The following is a 21,231-nucleotide window of genomic DNA, read 5'->3' as shown; positions in this document are numbered from 1 at the left end:
TGGTGAAAAGTTTGCTGGTTCAAAGGGAAAGCTTTCCAGGTGAATACTGCCTTTTGATAACATGGGTTCTGTCATCTAGCCTTCGTCCAAAGAAATAAATGAAGATTTTTTTATGTAAAATTCAGCGTTTTTAAATGTTAGCAAATGAAAATGCAAAGAAAATTAAGAATGTAGAACCGGTGCTGGAGGAACCAGCGCTGCAAGTTTGCGGTATGTGCGGTCCACCCTCTGTGGTCAGTTAGGACGTCTGCAATGGGGCAGATGAGCATTGTGGGGAAGTTCAGGCAATTGAAATATGAAGATCAGAGCATCCAGAACGATTCTGGAGAGTGAATTGTTTCGAAATACCGTCCACCTCGGTCTGTTTTCATCTATAGTAGTATCTAAAAATCTACACAAATCAGTAAATGCCACTTGGAAAGAAAACCGGATTTATTTCCTTGGTATGCTCCCTTTCTGCCAAGCAAAGGTGCAGCGCAGCTCCATTCAGTACCCCCTGGTCCTCAGGCCGGCACTTGGGGCCACGGATTTCACCCCCTCCGGGAGCCTTGTTTTAGATGGAAAAGTCGTGCCGCCGCCTGCAAATCCCTGAAAAGTTCGGAGGGGAGAACTTTAGCTTCCCTCAGCCGTCAAGAAAAGAAGATTCAGCTCTGGCTGGAAGTGGAAAATTCTCAACAGGAAGTTCCGCCCCCGGGCCTGAGCGCTTCCTGTTTGGTAACTAAGGGCGCGGGACCGTTACTAAGGCTCGGGTGGCAACTTTGGCGGAGCTTGGGCGGGACCCCGGACCTGCTCGCCCGCGGTTCTCCAGGGCAGGGTTTTGTTCTGCTCCGTGTGCCGGGTTCCCTGTCGGTTGGCCATGAGTAGCGAGTTCCTGGCGGAGCTGCACTGGGAGGATGGGTTCGCCATCCCCGTGGCGAACGAGGAGAACAAGGCGCTGGAAGATCAGGTGAGGACCCGGTGAAGGGCCGGGAGGAGGAGGGGAGGTCTGTGCTACCGAAGCCCTTTTCCCTCTCTCCTCCCCTTATCTCCTCCGTTCTTCCTAACGCTCGCCCATGCCATCTCCTTCCACCCTCACCCTGCCTGTCCTTTTCAGTTTTTGTTAAGCATTTAAAAATTTTTAACTGAAACTAATTGATAACTCGGGATTATAAAACCCGAATGGTTACTTCTTTCCTCCCTCCTGCTCCAGGTATTCATTTCTAGCTTCCTGGGCAGGAAAAGGAAAGATTGTTTTCCATGCCAGCTTTTTCCATCTTTGAAATTTAGCGGGGCTTAGAGAGGGATCTCTGAGGTTTGCCTAGCAACTGCCATGTGCGCGTGTTAATAAACAAAACACGTCTGATTGACATTTCTTTGAGTTTCTGTTTATGATGTTTAAAGTGACTCAAGATGTTTTCAGGAGGGACAGTCCAACAAGAATGTGAAATATGAAATGTAGAAATTTCAAGTGGGGATCAGGTTGTCACAGTATGACAAAATATTTTATGTTGTAAGGACGAACTGAGATAAACTACAGTTCTTAGCACTTGTTTTTAAAGAATTGCAACTGTCTCAGCAAACTTTTAAAAACATTTAGCAGTCAGTCTAAAGTTCCATGGTTTGGTGATCTGTTGTGTGGAAGAGAATCTAAGAAATACACATGATGCTTATGCAACTTTACAAGATCGAAAATTTTCTCTCCTTTTTACAAAATGAAAATGAAAATCCCTAATGCTGTCCTTTGCAAAGAATGGAAAACACTTTTCGGAATATTCTGTCCTATTTATTCATATCTAACTTAGAAAGCTGCTTCATTTTTCCCTATATCTAAGAAAGACAACATTAGGAAATGTAAGAGATCTACCACTGAGTGTTAAGAAATAAGAAGAAGTATCCAGTCCTGGGTTCAGGTGCTACTTACCCACCCTGATCCTGTTTCATCTTCTGTAAAATAGAGGTAAATAAAAATAATTACCTCAAATAATAGGTTATAAGGCTCTAAGGACATAATGTAGGTTAAATGTTAGTTTTAAGTGTTATTGTTATATCTATATGACAAGATTGTATGTACATATTACTTTTATTAGCTGCTTAAGAATTACTGAGCAGGGAAAAGAAGAAAAATGAGGTTCATAATTATTTCTCCCGAATAAGCTTTGTTGTTAATAAAGCAACTCTTGTAAGTTTAAGATATTCAAATAGAAATATATAGGTATAATCAAATAGAAATATATAGGTATAAAAAGAATATAAGAAATCACTTCCCAGAAGCACCCACTGGTGACTGCAGAAGTGACTATCATAACATTAAATAAACATTTCAGACATTTGGTATACATGTATACAGAAAGAAGAAAGAAATATAAGTATTAAAATGAAATTATATTACATGTACCTTTTTTATTATAAACAAATGGGATACATGTTGTTTCTCTGTACATGGAGTAAAGGCATACCATTTGTGTAATCATACATTTACATAGGGTAATGTTTGATTCATTCTGTTACTTTTTCCCTTCCCTCCACCCTCCCACCCCTCTTTTCCCTCTATAGAGTCCCTCCTTCCTCCATTCTTGCCCCCCTCCCACCCCCCATTATGTGTCATCATCCACTTATCAGCAAGATCATTCGTCCTTTGGTTTTTTGAGATTGGCTTATCTCACTTAGCATGATATTCTCCAATTTCATCCATTTGCCTGCAAATGCCATAATTTTATCATTCTTTATGGCTGAATAATATTCCATTGTATATATATACCACAGTTTCTTTATCCATTCATCAATTGAAGGACATCTAGGTTGGTTCCACAATCTGGCTATTGTGAACTGAGCAGCTATGAACATTGATGTGGCTGTATCTCTGTAATATGCTGATTTTAAGTCCTTTGGGTATAGGCCAAGGAGTGGGATAGCTGGGTCAAATGGTGGTTCCATTCCAAGTTTTCTAAGGAGTCTCCACACTGCTTTCCAGAGTGGCTGCATTAATTTGCAACCCCACCAGCAATGTATGAGTGTACCTTTCTCCCCACATCCTCGCCAACACCTGTTGTTGCTTGTATTCTTGATAATCGCCATTCTAACTTGGGTGAGATGGAATCTTAGGGTGGTTTTGATTTGCATTTCTCTTATTACTAGAGATGTTGAACATTTTTCCATATGTTTTTTGATTGCTTGTAGATCTTCTTCTGTGAAGTGTCTATTCATTTCCTTAGCCCATTTGTCGATTGGATTATTTGCATTCTTGGTGTAGAGTTTTTTGAGTTCTTTATAGATTCTGGAGATTAGTGCTCTATCTGAAGTATGACTGGCAAAGATTTTCTCCCACTCTGTAGGCTCTTTCTTCGCATTGCTGATAGTTTCCTTTGCTGAGAGAAAGCTTTTTAGTTTGAATCTATCCCAGTTATTAATTCTTGCTTTTATTTCTTGTGCTATGGGAGTCCTGTTGAGAAAGTCTGGTCCTAAGCTGACATGTTGAAGCTCTGGACCTACTTTTTCTTCTATAAGATGCAAGGTCTCTGGTCTGATTCCGAGATCCTTAATCCATTTTGAGTTTAGTTTCGTGCATGGTGAGAGATATGGGTTTAGTTTCATTCTGTTGCATATGGATTTCCAATTCTCCCAGCACCATTTGTTGAAGAGGCTATCTTTTGTCCATTGCATATTTTTGACCCCTTTGTCTAGTATGAGAAAATTGTATTTATTTGGGTTTGTGTCCATGTCCTCTATTCTGTACCATTGATCCAACTTTCTATTTTGGTACCAATACCATGCCGTTTTTGTTACTATTGCTTTGTAGTAGAGCTGAAGTTCTGGTATTGCGATACCCCCGCTTCACTCTTCCTGCCAAGGATTGCTTTAGCTATTCTGGGTTTTTTATTCTTCCAGATGAATTTCATAATTGCTTGCTCTATTTCTGTAAGGTACATCATTGGGATTTTAATTGGAATTGCATTGAATCTGTATAGCACTTTTGGTAGTATGGCCATTTTGACAATATTAATTCTTCCTATCCAAGAACATGGGAGATCTTTCCATCTTCTAAGGTTTTCTTTAATTTCTTTCTTTAGTGTTCTGTAGTTCTCATTGTAGAGGTCTTTCACCTCTTTTGTGAGATTGATTCCCAAGTATTTTATTTTTTTTGAAGCTATTGTGAATGGGGTAGTTTTCCTAATTTCTCTTTCTGAAGATTCATCGCTTATGTATAAAAATGCCTTAGATTTATGTGCATTGATCTTATATCCCGCTACTTTACTGAATTCACTTATGAGATCTAAAAGTTTTCTGGTGGAATTTCCTGGTTCCTCTAAGTATACAATCATATCATCAGCAAATAGGGATAGTTTGAGTTCTTCTTTTCCTATTCGTATCCCTTTAATTTCTTTGGTCTGTCTAATTGCTCTGGCTAGAGCTTCAAGGACGATATTGAATAGAAGTGGTTAAAGAGGGCATTCCTGCCTTGTTCCAGTTTTTAGGGGGAACGCTTTCAGTTTTTCACCATTTAGAATGATATTAGCCATGGGCTTAGCGTAGATGGCCTTTACAATGTTAAGGAATGTTCCCACTATCCCTATTTTTTCTAGTGTTTTGAGCATGAAGGGGTGCTGTATGTTATCAAATGCTTTCTCTGCATCTATCGAAATAATCATGTGATTCTTGACTTTAAGTCTATTGATATGGTGAATTACATTTATTGATTTCCTGATGTTGAACCAACCTTGCATCCCTGCGATGAAACCCACTTGATCATGGTGCACTATCTTTTTAATATGTTTTTGTATGCGATTTGCTAAAATTTTGTTGAGAATTTCTGTGTTGATGTTCATTAAGGATATTGGTCTGAAATTTTCTTTCCTCGATGTGTCTCTGTCAGGTTTAGGTATCAGGGTGATATTGGCTTCATAGAATGAGTTTGGGAGGGTTCCCTCCTCTTCTATTTCATGGAATAGTTTGAGGAGTATTGGAATGAGCTTTTCTTTAAAGGTTTTGTAGAACTTGGCTGAGAACCATCTGGTCCTGGACTTTTTTTTGTTGGTAGGCTTTTGATGACTTCTTCTATTTCATTGCTTGAAATTGATTTATTTAAGTTATGTATGTCCTCCTGGTTCAGTTTAGGTAATTACTATGTCTCTAGAAACTTGTTGATGTCTTCGAGGTTTTCTGTTTTTTTTTGGAGTATAGATTTTCAAAATATCTTCTTATTATGTTTTGTATTTCACTCATGTCTGTAGTGATATTTCCGTGTTCATTCCGAATTTTAGTAATTTGAGTTTTCTCTCTCTTTGTTAGTGTGGCTAAGGGTTTATCAATTTTGTTTATTTTTTCAAAGAACCAACTCTTTATTTTGTTAATTTTTTCGAATGCTTCTTTTGTTTCAATTTCGTTGATTTCAGCTCTGAGTTTAACTGTTTCCTGTCTTCTACTACTTTTGGTGTTGGTCTGCTCTTCTTTTTCTAGGGCTTTGAGCTGTAGTGTTAGGTCGTTTAGTTGTTGATTTTTTTCTTCTTTTGTTGAATGCACTCCATGAAATAAATCTTCCTCTAAGTACTGCTTTCATAGTGTCCCAGAGATTTTGATATGATGTGTCTTTGTTCTCGTTTACTTCTAAGAATTTTTTTATTACCCTCCTGATGTCTTCTGTTATCCATTCATCATATAATAGTGTATTATTTAATCTCCAGGTGTTGGAGAAGTTCCTGTTTTTTATTCTGTCACTTATTTCTAATTTTAATCCATTATGATCTGATAAAATAGAAGGTAGTATCTCTATCTTCTTGTATTTGCTAACAGTAGCTTTGTGGCATAAAATATGGTCTATTTTAGAGAAGGATCCATGTGCTGCTGAGAAGAAAGTGTATTTGCTCTTTGTTGGATGGTATATTCCGTATATGTCTGTTAAGTCTAAATTGTTGATTGTGTTATTGAGATCTATGGTTTCTTTATTCAATTTTTGTTTGGAAGATCTATCCAGTGGTGAGAAAGGTGTGTTAAAATTGCCTAGTATTATTGTGTTGTGGTCTATTTGATTTCTGGAATTGAGAAGAATTTGTTTGACGTACATGGATGAGCCAATGATTCGGGGCATAGATATTTATGATTGTTATGTCTTGCTGATTTATGCTTCCCTTAAGCAGCATGTAATGTCCTTCTTTATCCCTTCTGAGTAGTTTTGGCTTGAAGTCTACATTATCTGAAATGAGGATGGATTCTCCAGCTTTTTTGCTGTGTCCATGCGTATGGTATGTTTTTCCCCATCCTTTCACCTTTAGTCTGTGGGTATGTCTTTCTATGAGATGAGTCTCTTGCAGGCAGCATATTGTTGGATCTTTCTTTTTAATCCAATCTGCCAGTCTATGTCTTTCGATTGATGAGTTCTGGCCATTAACATTCAGGGTTATTATTGAGATGTGATTTGTATTCCCAGTCATTTTTGTTTTTTGACATGATTTGGTTTCTCCTTTATTTGGCTATTCCTTTAGGCTTGTTCCTCCCGTTGCTGATTTGCATCATTGTTTTTCATCTCTTCCTCATGGAATATTTTGCTGAGAATGTTCTGTAATGCTGACTTTCTTTTTGTAAGTTCTCTTAGCTTTTGTTTATCGTGGAAGGATTTTATTTCATCATCAAATCTGAAAGTAAGTTTTGCTGGGCTAAGATTCTTGGTTGGCATCCATTTTCTTTCAGGGCTTGGTATATGTTGTTCCAGGCCCTTCTAGCTTTTAGGGTCTGGACTGAAAAATATGCTGATATCCGTATTGGTTTCCCTCTGAATGTAATTTGATTCTTTTCTCTCGCAGCCTTTAAAATTCTGTCTTTATTTTGTATGTTAGGTATTTTCATAATAATGTGCCTTGGTGTGGGTCTGTTGTAATTTTGTATATTTGGAGTCCTATAAGCCTCTTGTACCTGGTTTTGCATTTCATTCTTCAGATTTGGGAAGTTTTCTGATATTATTTCATTGAATAGATTGTTCATTCCTTTGGTTTGTTTCTCTAAGCCTTCCTCAATCCCAATAATACTTAAATTTGGCCTTTTCATGATATCCCATAATTCTTGTAGATTCTGTTCATGATTTCTTACCATTTTCTCTGTTTGGTCAACTTTGTTTTCAAGATTAAATATTTTGTCTTCAATGTCTGAGGTTCTGTCTTCCAGGTGTTCTATCTTATTGGTTATGCTTTCTATGGAGTTTTTAACTTGATTTATTGTTTCCTTCATTTCAAGGATTTCTGTTTGTTTTTTCAGTATCTCTAACTCTTTATTGGAATGATCTCTTGCTTTCCATATTTGCTCTTTTAACTGTTGATTGGTGTGATCATTTAATGCCTGCATTTGCTCTCTCATCTCCTCCTTTGCTTCTCTGATTGTTTTAATTATGTACATTCTGAACTCCCTTTCTGACATTCCTTCAGCTGTGCTGTCATTGAGTTTTATTGATATAGTATCTTGGTTTGTTTGGGACATTTTCTTCCCTTGTTTTCTCATATTGGTCATTTATCAGTGGGACTCTGAGATATTGCCGATTTCCTCTTTTGGCTTATAGTGTCCCTGTAGATTTGAAGTATATCACCTCCCAGCCTTCAGTAGCCTGAAGTCTTCGAGGAACTGGATAATGCAGTGCTTCCGAAGAAAGCTGCCCTTAGCCCTCTACTGGGTCCAGGGCTGCGGGCTATGTTCTGCGTTGAAATCCTCTCATTGGGCGGTCCTGATCCTAGAAGCTGGCTGTAGACAGTGCCTGCCGCCACCGGAGGGAGCCGGGTGCTGGGGGAAAGCCTCTGGCTGTCCTGCCCTGGTCCCAGAAGTGGCCCGGGGGCTGGGGCCTGCTGAGTTCAGGGCTTGGGGTTGGCTCTGTGTGGAATAGCTCTCACTGGGTGGCCTGCTCCAAGAAGCTGGCTGTGGATCACGCCTGCCGCTGGAGGGAGCAGGGCTGCTTAGGGAAGACTCTCGCTGCCCTGCCCTGCTCGGAGAAGCTGTCCACTGTCCGGGCCTGCCACCCAGGCCGAACTTCACCCCGCGGCTCTATGTTGGTCCGAGTCTCTCAATACCTCCCCTTCTTGAATCCTGAGTTCTGGAGCGACAAGAGATCCAGTCACCCTCTAGTTCGCCATCTTGGATCTCCTCTACATGTACCTTTTTAACACAAAATATTAATTTTAGAATTTGAGAGAAGAAAAATAAGAATTTTTGAATTTAGGTATTGCTTGATTGCAAGGGGTACTGATTGCTAAAAATTTCTCTAAGAAAAACTACTTAAGAAAAATTAAATAGTTTATTGTTTTTTTAAAAAAACATTCAATTATAGACAGTACTGATCAACTCCCTGCTTTTTAAGGTAAAGAAATTAGTACTCTTACATTTTTTTGCACATCTTGGAGCATTAAAAATCACAGTTTTGGAGGTAGGGCCTTTGGGAGGTAATTAAATCATGGGAGTGGAGCCTTGGTCATTGAGATTAGTGCCCTATGTAAGAAGGGACAAGAGAGAGATGATCTTTCTGCCACATGAGGAAACAGCAAGAAGGCATCTATCTCCAAACTAGGAAGAGAGTACTCAGGATGAACCAAATTGGCCAGCACCTTGATCTTGGACTTTCCACCCTTTACAACTCTGAGGAATAAATTTTTATTGTGTAAGTTACCCAGGCTGTGATATTTTTGTTATCATAAGCCAAACTAAGATACAAAAGTGAAGATTTAATTTTCTTTTGATTTTAGGGACTTAAATATGGTAAAACTTTATGTATGTATATGTGTATGTATATATACATATTTATGCAGTACTAGGGATCCAACCCAGGGTCTTGCACTTGCTAGGCAATTGTTTTACCACTGAGCTACATCTTTAGCCCCAAAGAATCATGAAGGTTTTTAAAATTTAAAAAAAAATTTTTTTTTTTTGGAGGTGCTAGGAATCAAACTCATGGTTTTGCGCCTGCTGACAAGTACTCTATCACTGAGTTTTTTACTACCCATCTAATATGGTAAAACTTAATAGGACTTTGGTTAATCATGACATTTATTATTTATAGTTGTCAAAGCTGCAGAATGAAAGATCAAGGTTGCAAGATCAACTACGTGACTTTGAAGATCGAATTAATGCTATGACTTCTCATTTCAAAGATGTTAAGCAAGAATTATCATTTATACAGGTATAGTAATATTGAAATTTATGTTGAAATTATGTCATGTGTAGTCATGGAACAAATATTCCACAGTGTATTTGTATTTGTGATTTTATTTGAGAGATATAATAGGAAACTTTAGAGTAATTATTGGGAACATAACTTGAATCTGAAAGTATATAGAAAAGAGGCTTTGGGGAATTAACTATTGCTACCAATTTTAAATGAAAGTTGATTCATTTGAAAGGAGAAATCATCAAACTAATATGATATTAAGTAGCATATTAATATGAGAAGAATACATTGATGGCAGTGAGAAATTATGACTATTGGCAGAAACTGGGCTAATATAATACATAATGAAATTTCTGTCCTTTTTTTCATTTTTCAGTATAACCAACTGGGGTCATTTTGAATGGAGGCTAGTAGCTACACATTAGTAACTGCTGTGGCATCATGGTATTTTATAGTTCAAGAAATAAAATTTTAGTAATAATCTTGATTCAAAAGTTGTTATTTTTAGACTTTATGGTATCTGCCAAAGGCATAATTCATTTTTAGAAATACACAAATAAAATAAAATTAAAACTTGAAGCAATTAAATAGGCTTCTGTTTTATGAGCATTGTATTTAACTACAGAAACTCATTTCCTGATGATTCCCAGCAAAGCAGAAGCTCTGTACTTCAGCATTGGAGGGTTTACAAACTTCTGTTCCAAACTAATTTTTTTAATCTGACAGTTTTTTCTGAGAAAAAAATATAAAACTCTTAAAAAATGAACACAACCATGTTTTGAAAAACAATTTATATAAATTATAGGTAAGTTTTTCCTGGCTTACAAATCTCATTAGAAAATTATCCAATTAATTAACCTTTGAAAACAATACTCAGGATTCTTGAATCTTGTTATGGTTGAGTAGTAATCAATAAACTTTGAAAGTTTTTAAACTAATGAGTTGGGGATTTGAGAGACAGAGATTCTTTATAGATATATCTTCTTATTTTCAAATTTGGACTAAATAGACAAACTTGGATTAAATAGAAACATGACAATTTTCCTATAACACAAGCAACTTTAATACTGTAATTAATTTTGAGTATTAATTTTGAAGGATTACAAAATCAGTGGTTAATATATTCTTTAGATAAAATAATATAAAAGTATGATTGTATACTAATATATTCTGGGAAATACTTATAGCCCTCAATGTTTAAATAATTATTTTAAAACTGTATCTGTTAGAATATGTGATCAGTTCTTTATAAACATTCCATTTCCTAATTATTATTAAATTGGCATTTCTTATAGATAAGTAATGAATCACAGTTTTTAAATCTCACATTATAAACTTTGGTTTTCTTTAGTTTTTCTAGATCAACATAATATATGAAAGCTACTGACAATATTCTCTCCCACCAGTTCATTGACTAACTTTCTTGAAACTAGTAAGCTGCCAAGTACATTATAATTACAGTATAAAGTAGCATAGGTTTCAGAGTAGTAGAATTAATAGTACTTAATCTAAGCATTTTGTGGGAACTGTTTTTTGTCTAATGGATTAGTGTAGATATTTTATAATGTTAACATTTAAAAGGTATTTCTATTTTGTGTATCATTCTGTAGTCTCTTTACAAAGCTAGGGAACACGAGATTGAAAGTGAAGAGCATTTTAAGGCCATTGCCCAAAGAGAATTGGGACGAGTGAAGGATGAAATCAGTCGACTAGAAAATGAGATGACATCAATACAAGAAAAAAAAAATGATAAGGAAGTATGTGTTGAAATGTTACTTAAAAATTTGTGCTACTGGACCTTCTCTCTCATCAAATAATGTCTCATCTTTGTTTAATGATTTTGTGTGTGTGTGTATGTGTGTGTGTGTGTGTGTGTGTAAAGAAGGCATTCATTAGTTTCCTGGCATTTACTTACATTGTTTTTTGGATAACAAAAGGGCATGGAGCTATGATTTGAATGAAATAATGATAGAATATTACATTTCCCTCATTATTCATTCACCAACTACATATTGAGACTCTGTGCAAAGTGTCATGCTGGCTGCCTATTATAGTATAATAGGCATGATTTATATGCAAGTACTAAATTTTTAACAGCTGTATCACTTTTAGGTTTAAATTTCATTTACAACTTTTACCTTTTGTATTAATTTGTCAGCTTTTTGACTAATATTAAGCTACTTTAACCTCTCTCTTTTCTTTAGCTTATAGTTATTTGAGTTAGGTGCTCTTTCCAAATTCTGATTCTTTTTTTTACAGATGCATGTACCTATGGAAATATGCACATAGAAATTTTATTATGATCCTATAATGTATTTGTATGTGTAATATCATTACATATGTATTAATTTGCACATATTTATATATTATTCTGTTTTATGACTAGATTTATTAAATGACTAAATTTAAAATATTAAATATTTTTATCTCTTTTACTGTTCTTGCTTCCATTTGGGGTACTTCAGATATTTATATCTTATATCGATAAGAGACTTCCAAATATGATTGGAAATGGGGCTGACAGGAACTTGTGGTTTTTACCTAAGATTGTATATATGTTTCAGTGGTTTTGGTGGAATGACTGATGAGTAGCTGTGAGGGAGCTTTCCAAAAAACTTCTTTTTTTTTAATTTGTTCTTTTTAGATATACATAAGAGTAGAGTGTATTTTGACATATTATGCACACATGGAGTATAACTTATTCTAATTGGGATCCCATTATTGTGGTTGTACATGATGTGGAGTTTCACTGGTTATGTATTCATATATGAACATAGGAAAATTATGTCCGATTCTTTCTATTGTCTTTCTATTCCTATCTCTTCTCCCTTCCTTTCATTCCCCCTTGTCTATTCCAACGAACTTCAATTCTTCCTTTCTGCTCCCCTTATTGTGTTAGCATCTACATATCAGAGAGAACATTTGGCCTTTGGTTTTTTGGGATTGACTTATTTCACTTAGCATGATAGTCTCCAGTTCCATCCATTTACCAGCAAATGCCATAATTTCATTCTTCTTTATGGCTGAGTCCATTGTGTATATATATCACATTTTCTTTATCCATTTATCTGTTGAAGGGCATCTGTTGAAAAACTCCATAGCTTTGCTATTGTGAACTGCTGTAAACATTGATGTGGTTGAGTCAGGGTAGTATGCTTATTTTTAAGTCCTTTGGGTATATACCAAGGATTGGGATAAATGAGTCAAATGGTGGTTCTATTCCAAGTTTTCTGAGAAATCTCACTACTTTTCAGAGTGATTGCACCTATTTGCAGTCCCATCAGCAATGTATGATTGAACCATTTTCCCACATCTTCACCAACATTTGTTGTTACTTGTAATCTTGATAATTGCCATTCTGACTGGAGTAAGATGGAATCTCAGTGTTGTTTTAATTTGCATTTCTCTAATTGCTAGAGATATTGAAAAAATTTTCATATATATTTGTTGACCATTGTATTTCTTCTTCTGTGAAATGTCTGTGCAGTTCCTTAGCACATTTATTGATTGGGTTATTCGTTTTTTTGTGTGTGTGTTAAGTGTTTTGGGTTCTTTGTATATCCTGGAGATTAATGCTCTATCAGAGGTGCGTGTAGCAAAGATTTTCTCTCATTCTGTGGGCTCTCTCTTCATGTTATTGTTTCCTTTGATGTGAAGAAACTTTTTAGTTTGATTCCATTCCATTTATTGATTCTTTATTTTATTTCTTGTGCTTTAGTAGTCTTGTTGAGGAAGTTGGATCCTTAACTGACATGATGTAGCTTTACTCCTACATTTTCTTCTATTAGGAGCAGGGTTTCTGGTCTAATGCCTAGGTTCTTGATACACTTTGAGTTGAGTTTGGGACAGGATGAAAGATAGGGGTTTAATTTCATTTTGCTACATATGAATTTCCAGTTTTCCCAGCACCATTTGTTGAAGAAGCTATTTTTCTTCAATGTATGTTTATGGCACCTTTGTCTAGTATGAGATAATTATATTTATGTGGGTTTGTCTCTGTGTCTTCTATTCTGTCCCACTGGTCTTCTTGTCTGTTTTTGTATCAATACCATGCTGTTCCAAAAACCTTTTCAAGAGACTTCTGGCTCAACTACTGTTCTCAACTTTGTGTAATTACCTCTTCTCTATTTTATGACTAAAGAATTTAAATATGAGTATGGAGGTTATGTAATTAAATGTGACATTATAAATATCTAAGACATGGACAGAATTTCTGCTTAATATGTTCTGTTGTAGACAATGTTATGTTTTATTTTAATTTGTATAATAAATAACATTTTGTAATCTATCTTTCGCATTCCTTGGAAATAAGAATGGCATATTTAAAGCTACTCAAAAATTGAATGGTTTGAAATGTCAAATGAACTGGGACCAGCAAGCATTGGAGACCTGGTTAGAAGAATCAGCTCGTAAAGATAGTGATGCCCTCACTCTTCAGAAATATGCACAACAAGATGATAATAAAATTAGGGTGAGATATTATAATTGTTGGTTTGGCTCTGAATCTGTAGTATGTCATCTTCCTTCTTTCCTTCTTTCTTACCTACCTACCTACAATTGTATTTACTGATTTTTAAAACAGGGCCAGGGGCTCCTTTGAGAATCCAATAAAGCCAAATATTTTCTCTATAGAAAAAATGACTATACTTAAATACTCACAAAATTTTTCTGGTGGTTTTACAGATCTTTGACAGTTTTATAGATTCTCCTTTGATCAGTTAGGGATCCATGAACCTCAGGTTAAGACTATTTTGATTTAGGAGGATTCTTGAGAGTATTTCAGAACAGAAAGTCTTATAGTAGAACTTTTTATTGATATTTTACCTATTTTATTTAAAATACAGTTTGAATATTGTATTTTTTGCTGATTTGAGAATATTTTGCTATTTATTTATCTGTTATCATAACCATCACTTATAATCCACTTACGTCTGGTAATACTAACAAAGTTAGTATTATAAAACATGCTATTTTCTGGTAGACTAAATATCATTTCAAATGTCTGATTGTAATTTAATCATTTTCCTATATTAGAAGTATTGAGTCATTTTAGAAATTATTAAGTTTTCATGAAGCTATATGTAAACAGCAGCCCTGTAGGGTTAAAAGGTAAGGAAAATGTATATTATTTTTAGTTGGTTTAGATATCAAATAATGCATAATATGGTATAAAAATAGTTAATGTTGGGTATAGTATCTTAACAGCTTTTAAGTTAATAAAATGATAATTATGAATATTTTGCATGAAATCACATCTTAGGCCCTGACCCTGCAATTAGAAAGACTGACTTTGGAATGTAATCAGAGAAGAAAGGTTCTTGACAATGAACTCATAGAGACTCTAAGTGCACAGGTTGGTCTAATGAAGATTTTTATTTATTTTCAAGGTGATGTTTACAAAAGCACTTAAGTTCACAGAAATGCCCTCTGCTCTCTATTGACAGTTAGAATTGGATAAAGCAGCACAAGACTTTCGTAAGATTCATGAGGAAAGACAAGAACTCATTCAACAGTGGGAGAACACAATAGAACAGATGCAGAGAAGGGATCAAGACATAGATAACTGTGCCCTGGTAAAGTAGTTTGGTTCTTTTAAAGTTCAGCTGTATTTGTCTCTTTGTATTTAACTCATTATTTTAAATGTAAATCACAGTGTTATTTGGAAGTCACTTTTGCAACAGGATTCAATAATTTTGGTAAGTGTTCTTCAAAGCTGACTCTCTGCAATTCTAAATGTGATTTTACAAAGATTATTTTCTTATACTATTATAATCCATGAAGGCTGAATCCTGTCATTTCTGAATTGTGTCACAAATATTATTGCAGTAAAACCAAGGCCCTAACTTATACCTGGTTGTCCATGTTGCCTTAGATTTAACATGTATGCAATTTGGCAATAAGTTACAGGTGTAGGGAAATAAGTCTTGGTGCATAACCAAGATATAAGGAGGGAAATTCAGTAAGAAACCTAGGGGGTTATGAGGTTTAACTTTTGAAGTTGGGGCACCCCAGTAATGCTGTAGAATTGGATGAGGATGGCACAATAGCAATGTAGACCTATTGTTCTCACTTGTTACTTTCAGAGATAATTTAGGAGAACGTTTTTGGGAAACAAATGAGGAATGAAGTATTGGTGAGTAAGAGTGGGAAGATTAGAAGGAGTTGGAAAGGAGAAGTGATCAAGGAGGAAAGAAGGAGGTTGAGAAGATGTGTTAAATTCCATTCCAAATCTGTTCCAAGAAAAGGCCGGCAGCGGCCAAGGCCACTGGGAGTTTGGAATTCTGATAACTGGATATGGTTTATTTGTGATTTTTGTCTTTTAAAATTTTGTAAGAGACCAATGTTTTATTGGTAAATGGGCTGTGTCTCCGTAGGAGGAATAAGTGAGAATTAATTATACTATGAGGTCCTCTTAATTCTTAGTGCAGATATTGTTATCTATTTCTTAACTTCTTTCTACTTTCAAAATCAAGACCTGTTTGTCTCCCCTGTGTATATTAAATGTGTCAGATTCAAGATTATAGGTCTACGATCTATAGCCACTCCCTGGTTAAATTGACTCAACCCTTTGATTTGGCAGAACAACTAGTAGCTGCTTGGTCATATTCAAAGTGGGTTCTTGTCTGAGACTAGGGAGGGTGCTCAGAGGTGGTTTCTTTAGGGAGTGATATACTTCTAAATGTTTTTACAACTGTTTTCTGAGAACAAAACAAGTTGAACAAACGAAAGACCTCCTGATTTAAGTATTTCTGATTTCTATGGTATAACTACTTCCATACCAACGCGATTCCCCGAACACAGAGTTGAGTAGACATGCGTAAATCAGTTCTTGCGAGTCAATGAGAGCAGTTTCACACTGATACAGCATTTAGAATTGGGTAAGGAAGGTGAGGTTAGGTTTTTCTATCTTTACCCTGTTAGCTTTTCTTTTTGGGATTGGAAAAAAGAAAAAAAGATTAACAGGAGAAAAGCATACATAGTTTATTTACAAATACAAAAGCCCACATACAAGAAATACAAAGACTCAACAGAAGTGGCACGTCCTAAGTGCTTACATACTAAGTTGAACAAAGAATTGTAATTTTGGAAAAGTAAGTAGGATGGTAAGAGTTAGTTTGACTAGATTTGTTTGTCCAGATTTCTCTTGGCCTTGACTCCTGGTCTCTGGTGATGTGAACGTCTTTCACCTACTCTAGGAAGGGCACCTTTCACATAGGAGTTTTGCCTTTTGCTTTCAGTGGGGGGAAAAAAAGTTCAGAGTATACCCTTCTTGGGATCTGCAGTTTTTCAAGTGCCTTTAACTCAAAATGGTCAATAAGCTGAAGTGGCATTTTTTTCTTTGGCTGGCATATTTTGATCTTCTATAACTGAAATTGTATTCTTTGTCTCACTCCAAAATGATGCTTGCCTTTTTAGTGCCGTCTTGGCAGGAGTTCAGCCAAAAAAATTCTGAAATTGGCTTCTCAAAAGAAACAATATTTAGAAAAGAAAAAATATTTTTCTACTATGCTTTTATTCCAAGGTAGAAATGTTGGAATATCACTTATGAGCACCACCCATATGAAAACAAAAATAGCACTATTAAGAAAAATAAATGTTGACATAGGTTTAAAGCATTTGCCTAAATGTTAGAAAAATTAATATAATGCAAGTAACTTTAGAATGATCATTAGAAATAGTTAAACATAGGAAGTTTTACTATGTCTTTTGTTTGAATGAACCCAATAATTATATAGAATTTTAATTATAATTATATAGAATGTTTTTATTATAGAGAATATATAGAATACTACATTAAACACATTTAAAACATTTTATTAAAAGTACATTAAATTTCAGATATACATCCATTTAATATGCAAGTATGTACAATATGATTTGCATTTAAAAAACATGCATTTAAAAAACTTACTGATTTCAGAATGCATATCTCCTTCCCCAGTCTCCTAGGACTGGTTATTTGGTAGGATCCCATTTGGGAAAACTTGAAAAGAAAAACCATCAGGGTAATTTTTCCTTTTAATTCAACAAATCTGTTGTCATCAGAGTTACTTGTAAAAACCTTATCTGATCTTTTCATATTTAAAATCTTTGTTCCACAATGCTTAAAAGTTGACCCTCTTTTAAATGGCATTTGATTTTTCACAATTTTGGCCTAAGCCCTGCCTTTCCAGCCTCATTCCTTGCATCTGTTTCCCTGCACCTGTTCTTAATCTAGTCCCATCCCCTTTCTGCTCCCACCCCCACCACCTCTGCACTCTAACAACTTTAGAATATTTGTGCATCTCCATGCTTGGTTATAGGCCTGACTCAAATGATGCCCCTTGAGTATATCTTCTAGTGAGTCCTCTGGGGTAGAATTCATCATCTCTTTGTTCCCATAATGTTTTGTCCACATTTCAGGTATGCACTTTATGCATTTCATTTATTATTGTATCTTTAAGACCAGCAAAAGGTCCAAGTGAAGAGATTCCTATGGAAACAAATAACCAAAACGTTATTTTTGAAAGATGAAAAATACTGATCTATAAAATATTTGGAAAATTTCATTAAAACGCAAGTTTCTATGTGAAAAGTATTCAGTACTATGTTTTTAGGTGTTAACCCTTCTTATGTAAAGGCCCAACTGTTTTTCTTACAGAGACCTTTAGCAATATGAGTTTATAGATACTAGTATGTAACGTATTAGTATTTTGTTTTTAATCATATAAAAGTCTCTCTTAAAATGTTCTAAGTTTTTAAATAAATACTGGATATAATAATGGAAAAATAAAAATGAAGTTCCTTTTAGTTTTGTCATATTAAACAGATATATAAGTGAACACATTTGTTTCAATCCTAGGCCTTAATAAAGGTAAAGCAGGAAACAAGAGAAAAAGAAAATTTGGTCAAAGAAAAGATTAAGTTTTTGGAAAGTGAGATCGGGAATAATGCAGAATATGAAAAAAAAATTTCTGCTGCTGAGCGTAAAGCTTTTAAATGCAGAATGGAGTATCAACAGCATGAGACTAGTAGAAGTCAACTGAAGGATGAGGTATGTCAACTAAAAAGACAGGTTTGTGTGTTCATATGAGTAACGAAAAACAGCTTCTCCCTTTATAAGTTTATATCAGACTGAATGATTCATTGTTAGTTAACAATTATACAATATAATATAAACAACTTACCCATTATTAATTATACTGTCAATCCAACACTGGCATGCATTTAAGGGAAAGATCAGAAGAAGTAAAAGGAAGTCAGCAAACATGAAGATTACTATAAAGTTAGCATAAAGTCTTTCCTTGGTTTAAAGAACTACCTTCTAGTTATTCTTGCTGCATCTCTTATGAAACTCCTAGGATACTCACACTGAGCCCCAGAATGGTGAGGTACCTGGGAGGGCTCCCCCTGTGGAGTTGTGCAGTGCCCAATCTGCCTGCCACATATGATGTTCTGTAGGGACTAATGGTTTCTGAGGATCTAGATGGAAAATTGTAATGGCAAGATAACAGGCAAATGAATATAAACACAGAATTATGAGTGATAATGTGAAGTTTCTTTCCATTGCTACATGTGTAATTTTAACTCTAAAATTCTACTGGAGATACCTGCTTTAAGTTCAGTTTTTTCACTAATATTATTTTGGTCTTGTAGTAGGCTAATTTGGAATGATATATTAGTCTGGTAGTAGCCTAATGTGGTGATAAAGTACCTTTAAACAGAATTAGAGGACAAAACTTCTCAGGCATCCATGTCAATTAGACTATTCTTGGGGAGAGCAATTCCTTAGTTAGCAAAAGAGAATCTTTATAATATTTCTGTGTTGAGGTCTTATGATCTGAAGTTACCACTCTTGAGGTAGAAAATTGGAATATTGTAAACTATTTTATTCTTTCAGGTGTTATCATTTTTATCTCTGATGGAGAAGGAAAGATTTTTTTCTGTCTAAAGAGAATAATTATATAAGATCATAAAAATAAATAATTTCTTGCTTAAATTAGAACTCACTGCTGATAGCTCATTCTTAAAAATTTCAGGGTTTAAACCAATTGCAAGAAAGATCACAGGGGGGCTAGGGATATAGCTCAGTTTGTAGAGTGTTTGCCTGTCAAGCACAAGGCCCTGGGTTCAATCCCCAGCACCACAAAAAAAAAAAAAAAAAAAATTCACAGGAATTGATTGATTCATTTATTCCTTTAATCAGTCATAATTTATTTATCAAGATATAACTACCATATAATAATTTATCCTTTTATAGTGAGTGTCCCATTCAAAAGTTTTTAATATGTTCATGGAGTTGGGAAACCATCACTACAGTCTAATTTTAGAAAGTTTGTGTCACATCAAAGAGAAACCCTATCTTCAATAGTAGTTATCCTTTTCTCCCTTCTCTAGACCCTTGACAACTACTGATCTATTTTCTTTCTCTAGAGATTTTCTTATCATGTACATTTCATAAAATGGAATATAACATATAGCTTTTTGTCTAGTTTCTTTATATTTTCAGGGTTCATCCACATAATAGCATGTATAAGTCCTTCATTCCTTCTTATGCAGAATAATATTTCATTGAATGAATATACTCCATCATTTAACCATTCATCGGGGTTATTACCACTTAAAAAGTTATTTTGGATAATATTGCTGAGAACATTCATGTATACATTATTAATTTAAAAAATATTTTACACACTAGGATGTTAGAACCTCTGTCTTACATTGAGATAGTTACTCTTAATTATATTTAATAGATTACAAATTTTCTTTTATTTCAAAAATACATGTATCTCTTTTTTGGGGCTTCATAGACAATCAATTGACAAATAAAATTGTGTATATTTATGGTATAAAATGTGGTGTTTTGATCAGTACATACAATGTGAAATGATTACCCTGATTATGCTAATTAACATACCTATCACTTCACGTAACAGTTTATTTGGGTGTGTGTGGTGAGAAACTTCAGAACTACTCTCTTAGAAAATTTCACTTATATAATATACTAGTATTAACCATGCTATACTTTAGATTTCCAGAACTTCTTTATATTATAACTAAATATTTTTGTTCTTTGACCAATATCTAGCCCCTGCTAACTACCATTCTGTTATCTGCTAATGCAAGTTCGACTTTATTAGATTCCATGTATATGTGAGATCATGCAGTATTTGTCTTTCTGAGTCTTGCATAATTAATTTAGCATAGCACCCTCACATTTCGTCCTTGGTTTTGGAAATACCAGGATTTTTGTGTGTATGTATCACATACATCACATTTCTCTTATCAATTCATCTGTTCATGGATACTTAGGCTGTTTCCCTATTTTGACTATTGTGAATAATGCTACAATGGACTTAGGGGATTGAGAAGTAGGATTACTGGATTATATGGTAGTTCTGTTTTTAATTTTTTGAGGAAACTTTTTTTTTTCATAATAACTTTAAAAATTTACATTCCCACCACCAGTGTGTAAAGATTTCCTTTCCATGACATCCTCACCAATGCTTTTTATTTTTTGATAAAAGTAATCGTAAGTGTAAACTTTTTTGCATGTGCTTTTTATACTAAATCCAAAAAATTTTTGTGAAAACTAATGTCAAGGAGCTTTTTCCATATGTTTTATTCTCAGAATTTTATGGTTCCATTTCTTTAATCCATTTTTAAAATTTTTCCTAGATATACATGACAATAGGGTATATTTTGACATATTATACATACATAGAATAAGTATAACTTGTTCCAATTAGGATCCCATTATTGTGGTTGTATATAATGTGAATTTACATTGGTGGTGTATTCATATGTAAGGATAGGGAAGATATGTTTGATTCGTTCTATTGTTTTTCCTATTCCCATGCCCACTTTCTTCCCTTCATTCCCTTTGTCTAGTCCAATGAACTTCCGTTCTTCCCCTCCCTTGTTGTGAGTCTACATCCACATATCAGAAAGAACATTTGGCCTTTGGTTTTTTGGGACTGGCTTATTTCACTTAGTATGATAGTCTCCAGTTCCATCCATTTCCTGGCAAATGCCATAATCTCATTCTTTATGACTGAGTAATATAGTCCATTTTGTATATATATCACGTTTTCTTTATCCATTCATCTGTTGTAGGGTACCTAGGTTGGTTCCATAGC

At 34.8% G+C, this 21,231-nt stretch overlaps 1 protein-coding gene across 1 annotated transcript in view; it reads left to right on the top strand.

The window, feature by feature from the left end:
• Positions 1 to 756: 756 nt before the first annotated feature.
• The window catches only part of Ccdc39 (coiled-coil domain containing 39), a 78,413-nt gene continuing 57,938 nt past the window's right edge, over positions 757 to 21,231 (top strand). Inside the window, exons 1-7 of the mRNA XM_047564491.1 lie at positions 757 to 946; positions 9,005 to 9,124; positions 10,723 to 10,869; positions 13,425 to 13,583; positions 14,373 to 14,465; positions 14,557 to 14,685; positions 17,955 to 18,146. Of these exons, the coding sequence (XP_047420447.1) occupies positions 857 to 946; positions 9,005 to 9,124; positions 10,723 to 10,869; positions 13,425 to 13,583; positions 14,373 to 14,465; positions 14,557 to 14,685; positions 17,955 to 18,146 (930 nt within the window). The 5' untranslated portion in view covers positions 757 to 856. The remainder of the gene's footprint in view (positions 947 to 9,004; positions 9,125 to 10,722; positions 10,870 to 13,424; positions 13,584 to 14,372; positions 14,466 to 14,556; positions 14,686 to 17,954; positions 18,147 to 21,231) is intronic.

Source organism: Sciurus carolinensis, chromosome 9, assembly GCF_902686445.1.
Source record: "Sciurus carolinensis chromosome 9, mSciCar1.2, whole genome shotgun sequence".
NCBI lineage: Eukaryota > Metazoa > Chordata > Mammalia > Rodentia > Sciuridae > Sciurus > Sciurus carolinensis.
The sequence above is the reverse complement of the archived record's forward strand: the minus strand, read 5'-3'. Positions and strand labels throughout refer to the sequence as shown.